Source organism: Antennarius striatus, chromosome 12 (genome assembly GCF_040054535.1).
Source record: "Antennarius striatus isolate MH-2024 chromosome 12, ASM4005453v1, whole genome shotgun sequence".
NCBI lineage: Eukaryota > Metazoa > Chordata > Actinopteri > Lophiiformes > Antennariidae > Antennarius > Antennarius striatus.
In genome coordinates this window covers 16,546,779-16,572,246 of record NC_090787.1, presented here as the reverse complement: position 1 = coordinate 16,572,246, position 25,468 = coordinate 16,546,779, and the positions used below count along the sequence as shown (strand labels likewise).

Genomic DNA, 25,468 nt, shown 5'->3' with positions numbered 1-25,468 from the left:
TTGTGTGAATTCCAGCTCCCCGTGACCCACCACAGCGGATTCAGCGGCAGTAAATGAATGAATGAATGAATGAAAAAAGACAAAGCACATGTCAAAACACTTGGAAAATGGTTTAATGATGTTTACAACAAAAGAGAACTGTACATTAACAGTAAAAGATTATCTTTATATGTGTATAAAAACAAAACCAACAAAAATACAGCAGACAAATGCATCAAAAATCTACTATGTATCCCGATTCACATACTTAAACTCCTACACAATCTTTCAGTTCTACGCCACCATGACTGGGGGCAGGTTTTGCTGTTTTTGATTTTTGTTTTTTTTTGTGTTTTTTTCCTTGTAGTCAGATCAGAAAAGTGTCCCTCAGTGTTGTCCAGGATGGAAACCAGAGCTCTTTTACGTTAGAGTCCTGGGAAGACATTTCAAGATGCAGAACAGGAAAAAGTAAAAAAAAAAAAAAAAAAAAAAATCTAGGACACATTTCTTTAGATGAGCCCAAGCTTCCAACATTATTGTTTTACAGAATGAATTTTTGAGACACAGACAAGATATGCACATGGTGTTTGTTTTTTTTTCTTATTTCTTTCTCATTAAAAGCTGTGGTCACTTGGGCTGTGAACTTAAAATCACACAACACACCCAAAAACATACAAAAATACTATATCCTTTAATCTACCAAGAGTAAGACAGTTCTGCAAGTAGTTCCATGCTGTTACAGGGAAAAGAGATTACAACAAACAAACGAGAAACAGAAGCTTTTCACACAAGTTTTTCTCAGAAATATACCAAAATATACATCTAAGCTTTGGAATTACTGAGGCTAGGACTGAAGCCAGTGCTGGGTTTGTCTCTTAATACACATGCTGCAGGGTGGAAGGGAAAGAAACCAGTGAAAGATACAGGACAGAGAGATATCTTTGGTATCTGCATTTGTCAAAAGTTAAATATTTGGATTTTTGCTTTGGGATAGCGCTTGTGAGGTCCTACAACCTCACTTGGAGTAAAGCATTTAACAAAGTGTCACTGAAGCCCATTGGCCAGAGTTCTGAGCCGGAGGGACACAGTCCGTGCCGAGTGAAGGACCATGATGCATAGTGTCACAGCTGATCAGAGTCTGTAGTGAAGAGACGATGTCAAAGGAAGGAGCAGAGGAAGGGAAAAAGGGGGGGGGAACTGTAGCGACTGCAGGTTGTGTATTCCTGGAGACAACAGGTTAATGTCCAGGGACTGGACAGAGAACAGATGAGGAGGAGACAAACACACAAAGCATTTTCACCACAGTCCTGGAGAGAAAGTGTGGTAGAGGGAGGGTGGGGGCATCCTAGCAACAGTGCATAAGACAGACAAACATTCAGAGTCCTGAGCATGTACAGTGTGCACAGGATCGACCCTCAGTGTGTATTAACAAACATCACCCAGCTACAACCAGATTGGTTCGTGCCTGTAGGAGAAGCCCGCTCAGCCCCCCTGGCTCCACCCTCTCCGATCCCCGCCCACAGGCACTGTAACCCTGGCAACGACGTGATGCCGGAGCGTTTCCAGGCAGATACACATTCACGTGCAGTAAAAAGCAAAAGCCAGTACGGGTTGGACCGAGACGGGCCGAGGACTCGGACGAAAAGCGTGAAGCCGGGATTCGATGCTGAGCAGTGAGGCGGGGATGGGCAGGAGACAAAGTCGTTCGTATACAATCAAGTTAGAAATCTTTGGTTAATGTTGTTACCGTAGGAGAGCGGGCAGGTAGAAACAGCACACCATGAGGAGGAAGACACACACAAACCTGTACCCGACCCGGGTGGAAATCAAGACAAAAAACAGGATTGTCAAACTTAAAGTGTTCAAACAGTGGGACGCTTAAAAGCAAATTTAACTCAAGGTAAAGGGGGAAATAATACCAATAAATTATTATACATTAACACAAAAAAATCTTTTATATCACTACATTTTTCCATCCAATGCTGAGACGCATCAGTGTGCAGAATAAAATATACAGTAAAGCAACAGTAGACATTCATGAGTACCGGTGTGTGTTGTCTCCCCCTACTGGTGACGCGCTTCACAACCCTCCACAGAGCACAGGTGTGAACGGGCTTCTCCACTGACAAACTTGTGTATTTTAATTTTTTTTGTGACTTTTATTTTAAATATTTTTTTTTTTATTTCTTAAGTAGATTAAAGCAGGTTTTACTCAGTCTTGAGTTAGAAATGAGGTATACAACAGCTCCTTTTGCCTTACTGGTGGCTCTACACTTCCTGTCAACCAGCAGACCAGTGTGGTGGGCCTACGGACTACGACTTCATGCATGGCCGATCCACGAGAACTTGACATCTGTCGATCAAATATCATGAAAACAAAGCCTTGGATTCAAGCCAGTGCCAAGAGGATCATCAGCTGATAGTAATTCAAATAATTCAAACAGATGAAACAGTCACATCATGACTATAAGCTGCGTTTATTTCATAGGAAACCCGGCCCAGGCTTGCTTAAAGGCTTTAGTTAATCAGTAGAGACCCTCTCTTGACAAAAACTAAAATATGTACTCTCATGTTTCACCATTAAAAAAAAAAAAATCACTTTTAAACATCTGCTGGAAGATGGGGAAAAAAATGCACCAAAATGGTTTGTAGACTGCCCTCCCTCTTCTCTCGTGACACACACACACACACACACACACACACACACACACACCTCTGCTGGAGTTATTAGTAAAGCTTTACCCACAGGTATCCTCCACCCGTCCGAGTCGCACCTAAAAACCGTAGGTAGCAACACAATCACCATCCAAAATGCCCAAAGTACACTGTACTGCTTCAGTGAAAACAATGCATCCAGAGAGCTCCACGATCAAACACACACACACACACACACACACACACACACACACACACACAACGATGCTACAATGCTCATGTCTTCTACATAACAATAAGGCATAAATGATAATGTTAATCTTTGTCAAACTAAGAAAGCCAGTGATCTTGCCCTCTCACACTATACAAAACAATTAAAGGCATAAAGTAATATTAAAAAAATAATAATAATCAAATGATTGTTAAAGACAGCACAACAAATAAAGTCCACACTGACACCAAAGACAGAAAACAAAAAATTTGAAGATTTAAGATCAGACGCCTCAGAGTCAGGGAGGGGCTGACGAAGCCCCCCCACCTGTTGAAAAGACCTTACAGATACAGAACAGACAAATGTCTGTGACTCACGCCACAAAGGCGTGATCTCAGATATCATCTTTCATTTTTTGGTCTAGACAGTTTAGAAAAATCTATTTTGCGATAATAGAAAGAAAGATTCAGGGGAATTTTTTTTATAAGTTTGATAAACACTACATTCAGTCTTGATAACATACTGGTTCAAATATAAAATATGAATATCTTACATGTGTTTATATATATATTTATATGTAAAGAATTAAGAAAAGATGGTTTCTCGAATTCTTAAATCTTTCCTCAGATAAATATTTCAGTAACATACGACGGTGCCGTTAGCGACTGGTTCACCTTGCTAGCACATGTTCAACTCTTTTAGTAACTACGAACAGCACTGGAGACGGACGGGAGCGTCCTGCAGGCCTGCTGTGGCCAAGAGGGGGGGAAAACCAGCAACGTGAGCAGCCAGACATCCGCCTAGCTGCAGAGAGAAAGGCTTTTCCTTTGGCAAGAAGGATCTCAAAATAACATTTAAACCTGGAAATACCCCATAAATAGTAGTACTAGAAAATAGCAGTAGTAGGTTGTCGTTTATGTATGGTTCTTATGTATGGTTCATCCGTATAAACTTTAAATGCAGAGCCAGACAGTAGTTATACATTCTACACTGTTCTATAAACAGACATGTATAAAGGTGAACCTTATGTTTAAGTGCTGCTGAGGTATATTCAGTCAAAGTAATTTCAACAACAGAAAAGAAGTAGACAAGAGGATAACAGGGTAAAACTGGCTGCTTACGGTCTCAGTATTTCACTGTGGTATTCAGAAGCAGCAGGACGACGCTTCTTTTCTGCGGGACTGAGCTGAACATGTAGCACGTAACAGTACGGAGCAGCACGTTGGTTATCACATGCTGGTTCATGACGGTGGCGCTCAGAGGAGGTGTAGCAAATTATTTATGATCAGATCAATGCATTTACATAGGTGGGCCCTCGGGACGGGAGGGGCTAAACCACACGTCCTGGTTTTCATGGGACGTAGTCATAAAGCTATAGCAAAGCATGCAGGCCTCAAACCAGCTGAACTCCACCAGGAGTCCCAGCAGCAGGTTGTTAAAGCTAAAGTTTCTGCAATCCGTTACCCAGCAGCACCCAATCTGTCAGGTACCGACTCAGTTTGGGGGGAGGGGAAGAGGGGAGAATCATTTTACAGCAGTGTGGAGGGGGGAGATCATGTGAAGAGTAAACCTGTGTGGACAGACAGGCACAGCAACTACTGAGGAAAACCACTTTGGTTCAAGCTGTTGTTTTATGGCTGTATATTAGTACAAAACCAAAAACATGAAACTTTTCCAATATGCTTCAGAAAAATCCAAAACTGCTACCGAAACGGCAAAATTATATGAGAGGGAAAGTAATGCTTTAAGATGCCTCAAAGAAAACGGAGCGAGGCCCCAGCGACAGGAGGATTCAGACAGAGTAGAAGGTAACTGCCCCCCCCCAAAAGCCCCAACCCACTAACTAACCCGTCTAGTTCTGTTTGGTTGTGCTGCCAATTTAAACAATGAGCTGAAACTCTTTGTCGGACTACTTTTAAAAAAGGTCATCTTTGGAAAATGATCATCAAAATATTGCATTTCTATATTCTGTTGACATTGAAGAAAGATTCTGCACTCATAAATATATTGAATAGACTAATCTACACCGACTACACACAGCAATTATTTTAACAAATATTTTTGGTATATCTTAAAGTACGTAAGTCAGTCAAATGACTGCAGACAACAAAAAAAAGACAGAATTTCATTCTTCCCAAAACAGGCAGACTGCAGCTCGTCAATCCAGTTTTTTTTGGTACAGATACTGTGCACAAGTAGATACGACTCTACCACTATTAAAAAAGAAAAGAAATAAAACACAATAACCTCACGCAGTCAATGCCACCATACCTTTGGTAGGATGACCAGAACCCCAACTTGTCCTCCTCAGACCGGACCAGAGCCTCTCGGATCATGCAGTAAATGAACTCTTCGTACCTGCCTGAGCTGCAGACGACACATGCAGACTTCTAACCTTCACCTCTGGATCCAAACTTAATATACAGCTTTCCAATTCACCATCATCCAAAGCAAATCACCCTCAATCGGACACGGGACTGCACATCTGCAGCTCTTTTTAAAGCTCTCCGTGAAATGTCATAATCTTTAGTATGGACCTAGACCACCATATTACAAAAGCTCTGTGGCTACGTCTCCACTGCAGCAGAATGTAAAGTCAGTGTTTCCAGAAGGAGAGACTCAGAGAGACCCATCTGGTCCCTCCAACCCTTAAAGCAATGATAACCTTATATCGGCCACTTATTACTTGTTTTTAAAGCCTTATAACCATGAAAAAAAAATTGAAAGTTAAATCTTAACTTATTTTTTGACTTACAAAGATCTGGAAAAAAACAATATAGACAGCAGAGATAAAAGAAAAACAAAAACTCTACAATATAACTTTGATATGATTTACATCAAGGCCTGTCCAAAAACAAGAGATCTTCAAAAAAAAGGGGCAACTACACAAATCCCCGTTAGTGATGATGAAATGATTATTCTGACATTAGTAGTAAATCAGTTTAGGCTGAACATTAAATGAAAAACCCTCAAGTTTTGAAGAAGTATTTCAGAAAAAGATATGACCTGGGATTAGGAGGACATATATGAGTGTATATACAAAATGTTGAACAGCTTAACTGCGCCGAGGATATTTCTCTTCCTGGACACATGTCAAGGTTCATTAAGAGCGCCAGGCCAGCAGCGGAGGCTGTCTGGCTACAGTCTGTGGAAAAAAAACATCCAAGAATCACAAAAGAAAAGACAAGAAACAAACAAACAAAACAAAAAAAGTCAACCTCAAACTTATTTGAGGCCATTCTCTTTTTGGTGGCAGCAAAAGGATTAAATAATGTTAGATACAATGGAAAGAATGTGAGGTGGTTAGTGAAGCGCAGAGCCTATGTCAAATGACCTCACTATTTCCTACGTGGTGCAGGAACGGTGCACCACGTAGGAAATAAGCCATTCGTTTGGGATGCGGCTCGACTGGATTCACTGCGCCTTGGAGGCGGTGGTGATGGTCGAGGCCTGCACAGGCACGGCGGCCGCATTGGCTTGATGATGAGCGTCGGCAGTGACCTGCAGCCCCGCCCCCGCCGACACCACACTAACGGGGTTCAGGAAGAGCGGCGTGGTCAGCAGGTTGGGCGTGCCGCCGGCGGAGGTGTTGGCGAACAGCAGGTTGCTGCCGTCCAGAGAAGTGATGGGGATTGTGCTTGAAGCCAGAGCTGTCGGGAAGAGGAAAACACACCGCAGTTACAAAAATTAATGAAAACAATTCAACTGATTTTCTAAGATTCAATATAACTCATGGGTATGGCCCGTATGATAACACTACAGAATAATAACATCTGAATGCAGCGTGGACTCGTTACAGGGGTGAAATTGATAAAAATGATGGATTGTACTGTGTGAAAAATAAGAATCTGTTTATTTAGATGCTTTTTTCTTTGGTCATTTTAATAAATCACGTGTTTCCTAATTGTGAAGGAATAGCTGATGTTTATGACTGTTGTCCAGAAGGTAAGATGACACTGTGGTTATTCAGGGCATTTACTCTGATGAAAATGATGAAAAAACTGGCTGCACATTAAAAAACGACTTCAGAGGAGAATAACCTTCTTGTTGTTTAAATATCCAACAGAATAAGAACATGGGAAGGTTTTATTAATAATGCAAGAACTCTGGCCGTGTTCTTCAGGACAGTTCAGATTTCAGGGTTTGGCGCTCCTGCTGTTCCCTTATTGACACAAATACTCAAACGCACAGCAAGCTACCGTCTCCCAAACCTCTTGCCTCGGTTTTCAAGACTTCCTCCATTCTAATGAGATATGGGTGGTGCTCCATTAAAAAAAAAAAGGTTTTCGAACCCAAAACCTACACCGTAGGCAAGTCTCAGATAATTTACAAGCTGGCCTTAAGGAAAACTTCTATAGCTCAGAAAATCTCCCACCAGCTCAAATGGTTCTGAATCAAAAGGAGGGCAGTGTGTGATGAAACAAGCCGTCTTTGTCACCTTCTCTCTTGTGTTCAGCAGAGCATGAAGTCTGGGTGTTGCTGAGAGATCTGCACCCATTTGTTGAATTAAGGGAACTATTACGACATGCTCTGCAGAACAAACAATGTTAGCTTTGGCTTTAATTCAGTTACTTGGCAGGTTTGTCTATTCTGCTCTTGGACATGGTGTTTTCTGACTTTATATCAACACAAACCCCAGTCAGACAATTTTAATAAAAATCTATTAAAAAAAAAAAAAAAGAGCGAGACCCAAGCATCAACTACCAGGTCTTTACATTATTTATGAGAAAACATTGGCACAATGGCTATTTAATGTATTATAACGACATTGGCACGCACCTTGGATGGTAGCTAGGGTGCTATTGCTCATAAGGGCAGGACTCAGCGCACTGCCAAGGCCACCAGGAGTCAGACTGAGCAGGGCACTCCTGGACACAAAGAAACAGATCGAACCATTAAGTCAGCCCAAAGGGTGAATATTCAGAGGGCTCGCTGAGACAAATACAAACCCTGGAGCGAACTGGGAGGAGGTCATCAGTCCCGGGTTGAGCCCAGTAGCAGCAGCCATGGCAGCTAAGCTGGCACTGGTGGGCTGCAGCGCAGCAGACAGGCCTGGAGCCGCCACCATCACCTGACCCGTTCCTAAGGACGTGGCGATGGATGTCGGCGCCTGGGTGACGATGGTTTGCGCGTGAATGCCAGCCTTGTTCTCTGTGGTCGTGGACTGAATGGTTGTTGGCAACGGGCTTAAAGATGGAGAGCTGGTTGCTGTAGTAACCATCGGGGCAGTAGAGATGACGGATGCTGTGTTCGTGGCTCCGACCGTCGTGCCTTCGAGGGAGAAATGTAGTTAGGCTAAAACCTGACTGTACGTCTGATCGAGCTGATTCTTTCATGCCAACACACACACACACACACACACACACACACACACACACACACACACACACACACACACACACACACACACACACACACACACCTGTGTAGGACAGATTGGAGACGCTGGTGCTGGTGAGAGGCATCACTGTATTTACAGTCAGAGTGGTGGGTGTGTTGATGTTTGGACTGCTAACAAGGCTTGCAGTGCTGGCCACCTGGTCAACAGAGAAAAGTTTGGAATAGTTCATTCCAGAAAACACGGAAACAGAATCTGGTCCTCAAACCATTCCCTTCTCCTCCTCCTCCTCTCGTAGAAAACCACTGAATGGGTAGATCCTTACCAGCGGGCTACTGGGGGTAAAGATGGTTTTGATGGGGGTGTTGCCGCCTCCGCTGCTGCCGCTGCTGGGGGGGTTAATCCTCTTCTCTTTCTGCCGGCGGTTGCAGAACCAGACCCGGATCACCTCCTTCTCCATGTTGAGCTGGTCGGCGATCATTGCGATCTCTTCAGAGGTAGGTTTTTGGTTCTGCTTGAAGAGGGCAAAAAAGCCAGGGATTCCCTGTGAGCACTGAGGAGACTCCTGGCTGGTACTTGTTATCATCATTAGGTAGTACAATTAGAACGCTTTAGATGATAAGTTTACTGATTTGACTTTATTACTTAATGTTATCTAGCCTTGTGATTACTTCAATGGCCACGTATGAATGAGGAAATGTGTTTCAGTGACTGTTACAGTTTGTAATCTTTCATTTATTTTTATTGCTCCACATTGGATTAAAAAAAACCATTTATACAAGTTTTTCGGAGAAAAATATTTAAATGTTGATTGAAATTTTAATAAAAGAAGATTCTGATATTTCATTTTCTGAAAAAGCCCAAAATTTGTATTTCAAAAATGATATTTTCACGTATTCGGGTAATCTATTTAAAACACAATCACTAAATAGGAGTTTCTCACCTCCAGAAAGCTCTTTTCTAAGGCCACTCGGATGTTGGTCTCAATACTGGTCCTCTTCTTCCGTCTGCGGTTGATCCCCTCAATGCCCATGCCTGGGGAACCCAGACCGCTAGGGCTGGACAGGGCCTGGTCAGACGTCAGGTTCTCTGCACAAACAGCACGGACACAAAGGAAAGGGAGGAAGGTAAAGACAAGGTATTGTAGACACACACCGCCCAATCCTTATTACACAACAACACAACAGATGCAGTGCAATCACAGAATCCCCACTCCTGCTGCATCAGTCTGTAAGGGGGGGTCAGGGACTAACCTGCATCATTGAGCCACTTCTCAAGCAACGGCTTGAGTTTGCACATGTTCTTAAAGCTCAAGTTCAAGGCCTCAAAGCGAGAGATGGTAGTTTGGCTGAAGTCATTTCCATACAGCTTCCCCATAGCCAGGCCAACATCGCCCTGGTGAGGAGGGAAACAGTTTAGCATCATTAATTTCAAAACAGCAAGCACTAACTTATGAGTACCAAAAATATTCACGGATGGTAGAAAGAAAAAAGCATATAATGTAATTTTTTAGTCTTTACACACACACACACATCCACACACCTGTGTAAAACCCAATTTTATACGCCTCTGTTTGAAGGTCTTGGCAAACTGTTCTAACTCCTCCAGGTCACTAGGCTCCTCCAGGGTGGGGGTATCCAACCGTTTGGGGGGTGTCTGACCGATTGGTAGGGACTGAATTGGTGTAGCTGCTGTTGTGCGGTTTGGAGTTGCAGGCTGAAGGGAAAAAAAAGCACAATAAGAGTCAGCACAGGGGAATGTAGAAGATAATACAGCAGTAAAATATGTGTCACTTATCTACACATTTATTCTGAGTCTATCAGAGGTGCTAACATAGTTACAAACCTGATTTGCAAGGTTGATGCTTGGTTGAGTGGGCAGGAGGTTAGCTTGGCTTGGAGGTAGTTGAGTTAGAAGATTCTGGGTTTGCAATATGCCTACATAAAGAGGAAGATGGGAATAAAGATGAGCAAAAGAACGTGTCCATAAACTAGAGAATTATAATATATCTTTTTTGCGTAAAGTGTGCATTCAAATCAAACTAATATTTATGTTACTCTGTTGGGCCGGCGGTGTGTGTGAGATGATGAACTGAGGCTGCAGTGACGTAGCGATGGGATGGCCAGGCTGCACCAAGACAAACTGAGGCAGACTTAGGCTCTGCTGCTGCAGCTGCTGCAAAGAAACAGTTTCAGTAAACAGAGGAATAAGTCACTATTAAACAACATTACAGGTCCAAACCACTGAAACAATGAACCCACTTTCTGAATGTTATAACCCTTCACGGTAATGAGTAAATTTATAAAAGAAGTCAACCAGACGCTAACCTAACCCATGAGACTAGGTTAATATGCAAACTGAAATTCATTGTTAGAGATGTAATATGGAAGGGATTCAAATTAAACAATCCATTTGAGCTGCAGCTGCAAAAAATCTGGCATATGTGTGTGTCTGTGTCTTACAGGGGCGATCTGGATGGGCTGAGATAGGGGCAGCTGGGTAATGGGAGTGGCAGCAGAGGCTGAGATGCTGGCCCCAGTGGTACTGCTCTGCTGGCTGGCTGAATGATGCACGGCTGCAGCCAGGATCTGAGCTTGGGCCTGCTGGATCAACAGTTGTTGCTGCGCTGGGCTCAGGGTCAACTGAAGTGTCAAGAGACAGAGAGGAACAGAAGGATGTCATCGTCATAGAAAACGGAAACACAGAGGCAGACAATACAAGTAAACTTTGACAAATCAAGATGAGGAGAGGTCATTATTTTCTTACCCAAAAACTGTGCATTAGCTTTGATACCCATAGTTATTGTGTCACAACATTACAGCAGGATATTACAAAAATCTGTTTTTCATCCTCTGATAGCTAGTAATCAATTATTTAAAAATACATTAAAGTACACACTAATTCATCCTTTGCTTTAGTTTACCTGGTCACAGGTTTGCTACGCTGTTAGATGTTACCAGCAATGTTTTAAATGACCTCTGCAGATTAAAATCATCTGGACCAATAAGCTTCTTCTCTTCTGAACGGCTGGTGGGGGGTTCCACATGTTTAACCTTGAGGTTGTTAATTCATAATGAGAGTCGCTTGGAAACTAGCAGCTTTTGGTTCCCTTCCCAGAAATCCTAACCCTCATTTACATGACTGTGGGGAACAAACGACACAATCATCTAACCAACGCTGACAGATGACCCCCACCTCCTGGGGGTAGGAGCCAACAGCCCACAGGTGAAAACCATATGACCGTGGTTCAACATCTAGAAGCCCAGTTGACTTTATTCAACAAAAACACCAACCATGACCTGGACGACTGAGAATCTTCAAAGATAAATGTTTCAAATGGTTTCTCCAGTTTACTGTCAGGAACTAAATCATAACTCTGCATATTGCAATAAATCTTATTTAATTCATCCAATTCTATAACCATACAGCAACAAATGGTACAAAGTTGGATTCACCTTCAAACTGAATAAATTATGTAAAAGCATGACAGTTTATTTAAAATTACAATATTATATCTAAACCTTCACAAAGGTATCAAAGCAGGACAGGAAAAGCTCCTCATTGGCTGAAATGACCCCCAGTAAGGAAAGACGTCGCTTGCAGATCATGAACAAGTACAGTGTTCATGTTGACGTCATGCACCTACACAATCACTCCAACATTGTACAACGTAGGGCTCAGTTTCCACACTAAAAACAGCCTTAGTGGAAAGCGGTCAGATATAAGTTTTAATATGAGCAAACAGACAAATCAATTCTGTTTTCAAACACAAAATAATGACTCTGAAGAATTTGGACATACCTAATTCAGACAAAACTGTAAAAAGAACAAAAACTAATGACACTCAAAACAAATACAACTAATTATCAAAAGTCGGTGTAACCCGGGAAGCTTCATGAGTCTTTGAGCAGGAAGGAATTTGAATTGAAAAGGAAGAGAGAAAAATGGGGTATTTAAAATGTGCTGCACCCTTCAGACACAAGGAGAGTGAATGGGAGGGGAGGGGAGAGCTGAGATGCTAATTAAAATAACTGTTATGCAGTCCATGTAAATTCTGCATAGATTTGCATATTCTCTGCCATCTGTTTCCGAGCAACTGCAGAGCAGCTAATTAGCATACAGGGTTGATTAATCTGCCTTGTTGCCAAGCAACTCAAGGGGAGCCTGGCTCATTTAAATGAACTCTTTCTACTTCTGTATGTGAGTGTAGACGACCACAGCTCTGCTCAAACTTCACACCTTATTTCTTTGGAAAACTGTATTTAATTGTGTCCTTGCACTGGCAAATTTACAATAACACACATACACATTCCTTCCACAACTGCAGGATAAGAACAGGTTTCTGAAGGGAACGCGTGCGATCGCGTGCATTACCTGTTGGAGGAGGGCTTGTGCATGTGCATTAGTGATTGCACTTGAGGTTGGTACTGTCTGCCTCTGAAAGTCCAAGCCGTTGGTTTGGATTCCTGGAGAAACAAACACAATTCATGAATCACACGGTAAAAAGAGAGTTCAAAACGCTTTACTATTGTGATGCAATTGAAAACGTGATCTATGATGTTGTTAATCCATAGCAGCAATATATCTTGTTGGTTTAACACAGAGGAGAAATGTACTGTTGCAAGCCCACTGTGAAGCTGGATAAGCACAATTAAGGAGGACAAACTCATTCGACATGCAAAGAAAACTGAACATAATTATTGAGTGGTAGGAATAAGAAGCCGATGATGACCTAAAAATCACTACTGCTACATAAAGCTGTTCATACCAGAAGCTGGTAAATCATCACAGAATGACATTTCAACACTATAGCCTCAAACCAATTTTTGAAGCACATAAATCTATTTAATTAAGTCATTATTACACAATAAGAATTCAAGTATGAGAAACAAATTCTGAGGTTGATTAGTTGAATCAGAGTCAATGACACACACCATGACAGGACAAATTACACTTCATTTGACAATAACTCAAAAAGAATATGGAAAGCTGCCAAGTTTTTAATTAAATGAGTCTCTCAGAGATTGTGCTGCATTTTTAAATATGTTTTTGATTCTGATCATGAAACCTGTTGAATGAGAAAATATAACTTTGCACATCCTAATTTCAGCCCTTTTGAGAAATAAAAGCTGGAAGTCACTCACCGGTATTTCCGTCACCACTTTCCATTGCACATTTAGCAGTTTCTGACTGATTATTCACTTTAGCATCTGGAAGAGCCAGACAGAGACACAGTGAGACAAACTCACACCCGCTACTAGTGCAAACATTACAACGCTGACTCAATATAAATAGACGTGTGCTCAGTTTTATCACTTTAGTATGTCCAATAACTGCAAAAACCATCTGGTCACATTCATCCATCAAACCGGCAAGCAACATTACGAAGGAAAAATGAATCACAAACACAATGTCATTACATGTGCAGTCAAATCCTTTATAACAGATGACACAACAACTGATGTAACATGAAAATAATGAACTCCAACAGGTGAAGCTTGTCTGTAAAATGTACCAGATCACCCTTTCCTACATCACACAAGCAAAGACCAAACCCAGCTGAACTCAGTCAGTCTGATAGTCAACTCACCTACTTTTACTCCCCCTGTGTTTTCCAGCATGGTTACAACTATCACCAAAAATTGCCTGTACCGGGCAAAACAACCGACGGGTGTGCGGCACTCTGTTCCACCTCCAACTCCTCCCCGTCTCCACTCTCCAATGGTGAGCAACAAGCAGTTTAATACGACCACTGCTATGCACAGACACAGTGGCACTGACCACAGCACGGTTCACTGAACAACACTGAGATACCCACACTGGGAAAGCCAACAGGATTTAGGCAAACAGCTTTCCTTCCCTGTCTCTGCACTATTTTCTTATAGCTCTGCCCCCTCTCTTTCACAGTGCCTACTTTTTCCTTGCTTTCCCCTTCTCTCTCTCTCTCTCTCTCTCTCCCTCTCCTGTGCCAAGACTCTGTACTTCTGAAAAAGTTCAACCCCTCTTTCTCTTGCTGGAATGAAACAAACGACAAGTGCAGCTGGCGGCCTCCTTCAGCTCTGCTCCACTCCCTCCAATGCTATAATGAAGCGCAATCAGTATTCAGCTGATTAAAGCCGTATGCAAATCTGCCCCTGCCTAGTTAGTAATGCAAGGCTTTGAAGTCCTGCGAGCGACGCATTTCACATCGGGCTCTGAAAGCTTTCTGCATAATTTAAAACCCCATAAATATTTATCAGCTCATTAGCATATTAATTGGATGGCTTTTGGAGGACGATAAAAAAACAAGGGAATAAGGATGATACACAGAAGGGAAAAAGTGCTCAAACAAACACTTGGAGACAGACGGGAGGCAGCAGCACTAGACCAATTGTTGTGCCAGTGCATGGCCTAAAATTAATTAGGTAAGAGCAGGTAAAAGGCTGAAGATATCCCAGAATGCAGCGTGATGACTGTCGGTGGAGGTCTGCGGCTTGTATTCTAGAAGGTCTAGGGCTGCTCATTCGGAGCATCTCCAACAGTTGCAGAGAGCAGACCTGACTAGCCAAAAGGAGTATGAGTGGGGGGCTGGGGGGAGGCTCACTCAATCGGAAATAAATAACTCCACATTAATCCACCACAAGCCTGTCATTACCGCTGGACCCCTGTGGCTAAAACATTCCACAGCGAGGAACTATAGAGAGTGGGTGGCAGGCTGTGGCTGTCTATGTTTACGAAGTGTTTGGGGATTAGCATATGTAGATTAGCTTTACATTCCATTAGTATTTCATCTTGAAGGTTTCTTAAATTAATTTGCAGCATGCTTCAGGAGCTAATGCAGCAGGAAGCCAGCACTTGTATGAGCCGGACAGGCGTCCAGTCAATCAGAATGACTGGACTGAAATGCATGACTGAACCAGGGTCTAAAGGGAAGGGGTTTACCAGCTAAATCCACAACAACTGCTTCACTTACCCTGCAGCCAGATGAACATAAGCACTGGACTGGGGGGGGGGACGACGACAACGGTTCAAACCTGCCCCCCTGTTCTAAAAACTCACAAATGAAAATATATAAGAAAACAATAACTTCCAGTTTGAGGAAACCATGATGGTCAGTAGTGATGCATGGATCTGCTCCAGTCATTCAAATGTACTAACCACCCACATTCACCCAAATAGATTATATTCTGTCATTTAGAGAGCCATACTCACATCGATATTTTCTTCACAGGTCTGCTGGTCCTAATAAACAGACCAGATGCAAGCTCAAGTTTATTGAGTCGCCAACCTGAGCAAAAAACACTCTGCACTCTTCGTCAGTGTCACGCCCACATCATTTACGGTACAACTCTATGATCATAGGCTTCAGGAAAATGACAGCTTTCAAATCAGTCACATTTCCATGACCCAATCATGTCTCTCCAGAATAAATCATGCATGCATGCATGCATGCATGCATCCAGCCATCCATCTTCAACCACTTATTGGAGGTCAGGTCTGAGAAGGAATGCAGGGATGCCCAAACTTTCCTCTCCCCAGACGCCTCCTCTAGATTCTGGGGAGAGGGAGATCCCGAGGCACTCCCAGGCCAGCCAAGAGACATAGCCTTTTCAGCATGTCCTCAGTCTTCCCTGAGGCCTCCCCCTAGCAGGACATGCCTGGAACATCTCCCTAGGGAGGTGTCCAGGAGGCAATGAGACAGTTGTCCATGTCACCTCACATGCCCCCCTCGATGTGGAGGAGCAGTGGCTCTACTCTGAGTTTGTCCCTGGTGACTGTGTCCTCACCCTATCTCTAAGGGTGTGCCCCAGCCACTCTATGGAGGAAACTAACCTCCGCCAGATCAGATCAGAATGAACAATAGAAGTAATCTATTTTTTTATTTGCTGACTGAAATTTTGCATCAGAATATATGGAACTGTTGTGTGAATCTGTAACAGCAGCTGTAAAACGGTATGATGTTACCTATTTCAATGAACTGGCTGGTCTGACTGGTGGACGACCTGCCTGGTCTGTGAAATCACATACAGGTGCCTGTGTCAAACTGCCAAGGGCTGATTCAATGTGCTGCAAATGATGGTAGAGGCTCTCAGCATAGTTTTAAACTCCATGACTATTTCGATGCAAATAAATACCTACCAGTGTGATGGGTTGTCTTCACAGATTCAGGTTAATATCCACTGCATTTTGCACTTGGCACTTAACTTTGAACCCTGCCTAGAGGCTGTTTCATTTTAAATTACAGTTGCCTTTAACATTCATGTGTAATTCTCATCAATGTTTTGAAGGCCCCAAAATTTTTATTTCAGACAGCCTTAGTTTGGGGCAAGAAGTCAGTTGATTACTTTTTCCAATTACTGTAATAAGAAAATAGTTTGGTTTACCAATGGTCTGAAAATAATGATTAATACTTGTCATGATTACTAAGCCTAAGGGTTTGATTAGGTCTGAACGAATACTTGATACTTATCTATATTTGCTCATTTTAGAAACAATGTTAAAATATGTTAAATGTAGCATTGACTTCACAACTATCCCTGCCTAAATGTCACCGCCCCAACAAATAACCAAATACTAACTTACACTCCATATCACTCCCTCCACTGTGGATCTCTTCAATGAGTCAAGTGTTAACCAGTACTTGACCTTGAGGGAATTGTGAGATCCACTGACACCACACAAGTGTAGGACATCTGGAGCAGATTGCCTTTAAAACTTCAACATTTGTATGTTACCAAATATGAAAATAATGGTGAAGCAAATGTAAAGTCGGTTATCAACAGAGCCCGTCAACACGTGATCTTACTTTGTTGAATGGTTTTCCAAAACCCTGCAGTGAAACAATGCATTATACAGCCACCCTAGAATTTTAATAGGTAGCTCATTAGTGTCGTAATATGGAAGACTGACTGAATAAGGCAGAGCTGTTAATGTGAGTAGAAAGATTCAACATGAAGCAGGACAAACCTTAATTAGCACATCTGCATTCTGCCCAACTATCTATACTCTTTGTATTAAATGTAGAATACATGAATACCACTATTCCACATACAGTGTATATCTGAAGAATCAAGTGAAGTTTTCTTGGAGGTGGAAAGTGAGATAATTGAATGACGAGTATAAATATCATTTATTGTCATTAATTTAAGCAATAAATGTTGTCTGTTTAGAGCAAAATACTGCATTTCCTCAGTTACATTTAGCCAAAAAGCTTCCACTGTTTGCTGCAAAAATCCAATTTTTGATTCACTTGTGTAAAAAAAAGAGGCATTTGTTCAGACTGAATTCAAAGGCACCCTCTTCAAAACATGGCTTCAAGACCTTTCATTAAAATTCAAGCAGATTTATATACAAGTATTGTAAATAAAGGTAGACACCGATACTATAAAGGACAGTGGTAAATGTCTTGAGGTAAATGCAGCCTGTAGATTGAGCCTACCACAAGCCTCATCATCTATTTTCCATTTAATTATTTTAAATATTTAGATAAAATAAGAAATAACATGCATATTAATTCTAAAAATTATCAGAGAGATTAATTTGCCTTAACAAAACTATTTTAACAGATAAGGGGCTGAAATTTAGCTAAATATCTGCTCTACCTCGCTATATTTATTTGAAAGCATTCTTGCTCTGTACTGTTCAAACAAATTCCTCAATTTACTACAAATGACAAAAAAGCAGCCATGTGCTTCAAGCCCAGCACACATGATTGTATTCTTCCAGTGAAAAAGCTTGTCTGACTGAAGCCTTCATGGAGGCCTTCTCAGTGCTTTGAGAGGCATGTCCTGAATTTATTACTGCAAATGATGCATTATTCATAACAAGTGTGTTTACATCAATGCATATTCATGAAGGAACTACAAGGCTAGAATGAGGGTGGAACTGTAAAACTAATTAAATGAGAAAAGTAGCCTAAGTGTGAGGAAGACAAAATTACTTCTCAGTGTTCCTTAAGCAGCCAATTTTAATAAGTTAATTATATATTTCTTGGGAAAGTGAGCCCATTTACAGACTGCAGATATCTTGTTTTATTCCAAAGCAATAAACATTCTCTTGGCCTGAATTAGAATAAACAATAAAGTTTGCATCACAACTGTGTTACAGTAAAAGCAATTATCACATCATGTTTTCAACATGACACTATCTCTACAGTGGGGACAATATCTCTGATCATCCATTAACAATGCAGTCAGGGTATGGACAAAGTGTATGTGTATCACAAAGAATTAAGTCTGCAGGTAACAGAAAGTTACGTGTTCAGGCAGAAGCTACACTGACTTCAAAAAGACATACACATCCTCCTCAGTGGTTGATCAATAGCTTTTGGCTTTAGTAAAGAATTCTGAAAAGTAATGGACACACACAAGACTTGTGAACACAAACAGTCCCATACTAAAAGTTAAGTGATTCACGTAAGGTGAACATTAGCCTCACTTTCTGTCCAAACACCCATGATGCTGAATTTAATTATTCAAACAAACCTTACAAAAGACACACAGGGGCTACAGTTGCATATATCCTGTCTTGACTTGCAAAAACAGGTACCACTCCTGAAGAATTCCCCCCACAAACGTCACTTAATAAATTCTCAACGGCAAAGAACAAGCATATAAATGTAGGTGTAGCCAGTAGCCCACTCTTAAATGATAATCATTACCAATGTCTATATTATAAAAGGTATAGGAATTATGCTAAATAGGGTCATTCATAGCTGAAGTGCCAGCATAACCTTTCAATCATTGCTGATAACCCAGTAGAAGTATGTGGTCGTATCTCCAGAGACTGTGTGTGCCTGTATTTTCCTCTCATCATTATAATTTTGCTGTGTTGGGGACATTTCTGCTTGTCAGCCTTTGAATAGTGTGTCAGGCTTTGAATAGTGTGTTTGTAGCCCCCATCTACTAATGTGCAGGATGTGAGGCAGGACTACAAGTAAAAATAAAGTGACCTGGTAATACTTTCCCCATCTGTCTGTCTTAGATATGTGAAGAGCAATAGGTTAGTTTGACATGCCTTCTAAAAACTGTATTGTGCATTGAACTGTGGTAGTATTTTCAGTCGTTTTGCTCTTACCATGGTGTAAAAGCAACGTATAACAAGGGGATGGCGATTAACTGCAACCACCACGCCTTGAAGAAATGTACAGTCTCTTTCATCAATAACTAACATATTAGACAGCTTGTATCCAAGGATATAGATTCTCTTTTCCTGGAATCACTCAGTTTGAATTGACCATAATCTTTATCAGTGCGTGCAAAATCACATGAATAGCACCAAGACCAAACGTGGTAAAATATGAAAAGAACACTGAAGAAATCAATCATGTGATTATAAAACACGAGAGAAATTTCATTGTACAGCAGTTTTATAAGAGATGTGGACCCTTCATATCAGTGTTACAAACATAGGGTAAACCCCATATACTTCCCTTTGGCAAAAGCATAAAACACTGCTCGTAAATGTAAATAGAATATTTATTCTCCAAACAAATTTGCAAAACTAGTTTTTGAGTCCTACTGTATCACTTACAGAAAAAAGGTTGTAGCTTTTAAGTCAGAAACAACAAAAACAAAGTGCAACAAGTGTGGAACATAAATACAAAATAACCGGTGTAAAAGCAGGACCACTTCAGGTATGGAACAACAAAAACAAAGTGCAGTAAATTAAATTATATTATGTTGGTACAGAAAGGGCTGGTTTATTTTTCGGTCTTCATGTTTCATCAGTAAAACTAACATTGCTTGGTCTGGTTTGAAGGAGGATCTCAGCGGAGTTCCAACATCAACAGATGCATTGAAAATAAGCTCAGAGGGAGTGTTCCTACCTCATACAATCAAATCAGATACAGGTTTAATTTGTTCCACGACTGAGCTCGTAACCCTATCTATTCGTATCTCAAACAAATTTTACCCATTTAAAATATCTAAAATAAATTTAATCCATTCCAGTATTGTGAAAAACCCCAACACACCTCCAAATTATGAAAAGAATTTTTTTTTAATCAACCAATAGACATACTCTTTTTGGGCATAATTACTTATACATAAATTATGTAAACAATGGTAAAGTATAAAAAGAAACACAAAAATTACAAGCACACACAAGCTGCATCTTTGCTCCGTGGACACACACGGAAAAAAAAACAAGCTGCGATCTCAGCCAATGTTTCCATCCTCCAACAGTCGGTGGTGTCCCAAAGCATGGCTCATATCTCAGATTTTCGCTCATATATCGAACAAAAATACAGACGCAGCTACAATTCATATCTGAAAAAACTTGTGTGTCGGGTCGCTCGAATGTCAACATACTAATGTATTTTCCGCCAACCTTTGACAATATCGTGAATGACGACTGAGTATTAAGTTAACATTAACTGTATGGACATCATTGCGTATTCAGTACAAGCACATTTTATGCTGTATTATTCATTCATTTAATCAACTCAATCTTCTCTGTAGATATCACAAGTATTAAAAGAAAATAATGAACAATAATTACACACGTAAAAAATGCCCCCAGGATTCTAATTAATACTGTTCCTACTTCACAGTGAAGACTGACATGAGCAGCAACTTAACACTTTTTATATCCAATAGCTCTTGAACACAGAAGACAATTCAAGCCAATATCAGTAACTAAAACATGATTATATTTTGTTTCTTATTCATGACACAGCATACGAACTCCTGTCTTTTGCTTGAAATTTAAAAAAAAACAACTCCCTGATGATGGTAATGAGCTTAGCAGTACTTTAGTATTGCAGTTATAAACTTATTATAGCCCCAATCAATAAAAAAATAAAGTCATGATACTCAAGTGTGTAATTTTTAAAAAATAAATCTAGTCTTCTGTCGTAAAAATTCCTGTATCAGAGATAATAAAATCCCATCCTCGGTGCTGTTATTACTAGTTTGAACTGTTTCCTTTCAAACTAAGCAGCAACTCTATCTACATGGAGTAGAAATGGAGCCATCAAGCTGTGTCTTGCCCGGCCTTGAAAGCAGCAGAATGAATAGTAAGAATGTCCTGCCTGTTATTATTGTGGCCTTCCGGAAGTGGGCCCCACCACCCCTCCCTGAGCCTCGGGGGGGATACAGGTACAAATTTTCTATTGGGCGCAGACAGGCTAAGTCAAAACCCCTGAACAAAGACGGCCACAGTAGAGGCACAACACATTTGTGAGTAGATAAATAAAGTAAATACAGCTAAACTTTCAAAATATAACACCAACATATTAATAATATAAACACAAACACACTAATGAGGTGGGTAAACAGCACCATCCCAGACTACTCCCACACAAGTACAGTGGTGCTCAGCGAAACTCCAATCAAACTGTACTTTAAAAAAAAAAAAACCTTGACAACAACTCTCCTGGCATCATCTTCGACAGCTAAGTGCTAAAAAAAAGTTAGCTTCCAAAAGACTGTCCTAAGTTAACAAGACAGCCGGTCGCTGCTAGCCTCTCGGCCAGTTTTACAAGAGGCGAAAACTCTGTTTTAGTAACGCTCTTAAATCACAATCGTCATAAAAGTGTTCACAATGAGTTATTGTGCCGCGCAGGAAGAGTCCCAGCTCCTCGTCGGCTGATGGAATATGCTGAAGTCCGCACTCTGGTCGAGGCAGGCCCGCATGAATAACACAACAGGCTGCTGTGGCTCCACTGCGCCGAGCACAAAAGGCTGGGGGAAAACGCTTTGCTATAAAATCACGTCGAGCTAAAGCATAGCGACCTGACGTTGTGTATTTAACAAAATCCATGTTTGCTTGCATTTTGATTTATTCTCATTAAACAGCGCTGGAAAACAAACAAAGCGCAGGCACTATCCGGATGACCAAAATGAATATGCAAACCTCTCTCAAAAAAGCTGCACGCCTGTGTGCATCAACAAAAAGCCGAGCGTTAGCAGGCGAGCTAATGCTAGGTTGCTAGCATCCCCATTTGAATCAAACTACGTTAGAGAAACATATAAATGTCATTATGTGAACCGGAGGCACATCGGTGATTACTAATAAAATATGCTAAACTCTATTTGTCGACAGAGGTATGAATATGTAGCGGCGTACAGACGTCTAATCACACAAAGGGGGGAGGCATGTTTCCATGTAATTTGCCGTCGTACTGCAATAGCTCGTTTCCTCCTCTGTCAAATTACAGTTGGCTAGCTGTGCGTTAACTAACGCAGAGCTGAGACTCGCCCTGACCCATTAGTCCATCTGCGTTGCATCTGTGTTCCGTTTATCACACATTGTGCGTTACACAGTTTGAATATGAGTATGAATATGTAAAATGCTGTAATCATTACCTGGTCCTGAACTCTCATCTTGACTCGCTGCTCCTCCGTCCGCCATTTTGAATATTTAACCCTAAATCCCAGCCCTGACTACATACACACGCGGGCACGGGAGCAGACACGCGCCTACTCACGAGCTCCAAGGCAAAATACACAAGAGGTGTGAATGGGGGTGTTCTAATCAGCGCCTTATTTAAATACTTAAATAGTCAAATAACTTTATTGCTTAATTTTTCAAACAAGAGTTGAAGGAGGACACATGATCATTCATGTTTGTTTATTTATTTTTTGTGGGGGAGGGTTTGTTTTCAATTTCCCTAATATATCTTCTCAACATGTTATCAACAGAATTTAACAAAAGTTTGTGTAGGAGTGACTCTTGACTGAGTTGATTTTTTTATGTTCAGATTCTCTTTCACGTTTTTTTCATCAGCACTATGAGATATGGGCTTGAATAATTGATCATCATTTTAAGACCTGATGATGTGTAATGATAGGTTAAAGAAAAGTTCCATTTTGAAAATGAAAAACAAAATAGACTATGCAAAAAATAAAATAAAATGCTCGTTATTTCAAAAATCTCCAAAAGTCATACCTCTGGTGTGTGTGAGAGAAGTGAAAGAAAGTGAAAGAAACACAAAAATTCATAAATGTACATAACCGCATGCAGACACACATATAAAGTTTTGTGAAAAGAACTGAATGGTTTGTAAGTTAAAATGCATAAACCCTCATCTTAGACAATCTCAGTCACAATGAATTTAACTTCAACTTGTAGCCATGGAAATGACAGAATACACAGAATAAAATGTCCTGAAAATCAAAAAGCACCATTCCAGAAATGGCCCGTTGTGTGTAGTAAGTTTAGTTGAAAAAAATCCATTTACATTTCCCAAAACAAATTCACAAAATAGGCCAACTTAAAACTACAGAAATGGAAAAAATGAAATAAGTAAAATGACTTAAGTTGCTGAACTACAAAAGTGTCACTTTATGTTGACTGGTGTATGTACAAAGTGTGATGAAGATATACAATAACAAAGTTTAAATGGAGAAACACTGCACATGAAAAACCTGCCTGTCTGTCATAATGTGTTTGTGCCCAGAATGAATGTGGAATGTTTAGGACTAGATGTTGCAATCCCATAATAACCAGTTCAATCCTAAGGATGGAGATGTTTCTTGGAAGGGGTTGGATTGAGAGATTGGGAGTTGACTGCTTGGAGCCTTCCGCAGAAAACTGTTAGCTGTACCCTAGACTCATTGGGTGTTTTGGCTTTTTCTTACAATACACCCTCACCTGAGACTGGCCAGCTACCGGCTAGTCAGACCTGATGTATTGAAGGCCTCGTGCAGTTATCTGACAGCCCTCTCCTTACTCTTCAGCCACAGCCAGTGACTGCTACCTTTAGCAACACTGGCTCACTCCTAGATCATCTTGTGTTGAGTCTTATCTGTGACCTCCTTTAGGAGCCTTGTTGTGGAAATGGATTCAAAGCCCCTGCAGCTCACTTCCAGTGGGCACACCTTTACATTCCACCTCGGTCCTCTGCATCACCTGTTAAGTTGGCACACTGCAACTTCTTCCTTTCATTTGCCTCATTAATGGTTTCTTCCCAAGGGAGTGTCAACTCAACATGGAAGATGTGTTGGCAGGACTTAGATCAGAGGACCAGGTCTGTGCAGTTTGTTTTTTTCCATTTTCATGTGGGAAGGTGAGCTTCTGGCTTAGTCCGACCCACATTACCCATTCCTGAGTTCCATCCAATGGGCTTGAGTCAGCAGGTGTTGGGTTGATCCGCGGTCCCCACTTTTTGTTAGTAAATGGCATGGGCTTTTCGGAGCGCTGCATTGGAGGTTATCTAGCAGCTAGGCGTTTTAGTACCTGGTTGTGGTGGAAAGTATATCTTCTTGGGTGAGACAGGTCTGGCAACCTACCAGGATATGTTTGAGGGTTGCTGGGACCGCACACAGAGGTCAGACTGAATCCTCTCCAAACCAGAGCTATAAGTTGTTTGGAGAGGATAGGGTGTCGTAAGTGACTCTGATGATGAAACTCAGACTGTTCAACTTCTGGCTATACCTCCAGGTGGTGCACCTCCTCCATGACCAGGTTCCAGCATTCATATGAGTTACCTGCTGCCACGTGGGTGTTGTTGCTCTGAAACCAAGGCCCTCTCTGCCCTGTTGGACTTGCCCCATGATATCCCGATGTTTCAAGGCAGATTTTGCTGGTTTCACTGCTGTATCTGGCTCCTTGTTGGTAGGGTAAGAATAGCACCTCTAACAAAATAGGGTGCAAGGATTCTGTTAGGGCCATTTCAATCCTTACTTGCACTCCTCCCCAGGGCTTAAAATAGGTAGGGAGAGGGCTCCATTGCCGTAGAGACCAAAGCCACTGAGGCACTTCCTCACTTTCACATTCACCAGTCGCTCCAGCAGACTGGCATGGGATAGAGTAACTTCATACTTGTAGGTGGGCCATAAGAAACAAGGCAGCAGTCCAAACTGGAGGCGAGAGCTTCAGCCTCGCTTTGAGAGCAGTGTCGTTGATTTGCTTGGGGCAGAGTAATGGTGTCCTGCTTGAGGTGTTCCACTTGATTAGAGTCTTTGAGTTCTGAGCTGTACCAATGACCAAGGCTCTTGATGAGCTTCTCCTGTGTCGCTGGATTCAGTTCATCATTGATGTGGAACCTCTCATTGGACGCTTGGCCTTTAACAATGGAGACACTGTGGGACTTGCTGGATTTAATCTCCATTCGTGCCCTCTTGATGTTTGCCTGTAGTTTGCCCAGCAGGCGTTTGGTGCATGCCTTCGTAGATTTTACTGTCATCAATGTACTGTATGCCCTGACTGGAGGAAGTTGCAGAAGTAATGCAGGATTAGTCAAGATGCATGAACATCAATGGACTATTATTTGATGAGAGAAAATCTCTGACATGGACATTTTGATTTGCTTTGAGTTTTACGCAGTATTACAACAACTGTGGCCTGTAAAATCTTGCTGC

General features: G+C 41.4%; 1 protein-coding gene across 8 annotated transcripts; it reads right to left on the bottom strand.

The window, feature by feature from the left end:
- Positions 1 to 89: 89 nt before the first annotated feature.
- Positions 90 to 22,517, bottom strand: pou2f1b (POU class 2 homeobox 1b). 8 transcript variants are annotated; one of them, XM_068329358.1, is made up of 14 exons: positions 22,472 to 22,517; positions 13,328 to 13,393; positions 12,558 to 12,649; positions 10,646 to 10,825; positions 10,241 to 10,358; positions 10,029 to 10,120; positions 9,726 to 9,899; positions 9,437 to 9,578; positions 9,127 to 9,272; positions 8,509 to 8,697; positions 8,268 to 8,382; positions 7,795 to 8,116; positions 7,625 to 7,713; positions 90 to 6,495 (listed from the first exon to the last, which is right to left on the bottom strand). In XM_068329358.1, exons 1-14 carry the CDS (start codon positions 22,515 to 22,517, stop codon positions 6,260 to 6,262), a joined length of 2,007 nt encoding a protein of 668 aa, XP_068185459.1. In that variant the 3' UTR covers positions 90 to 6,259. The 8 variants fall into 8 exon arrangements, with proteins under 8 accessions (XP_068185459.1, XP_068185460.1, XP_068185456.1 ...); XM_068329359.1 differs by having other exon boundaries at positions 8,509 to 8,694; XM_068329355.1 differs by having other exon boundaries at positions 9,127 to 9,282; positions 9,438 to 9,578.
- Between the last annotated feature and the right edge of the window lie 2,951 nt (positions 22,518 to 25,468).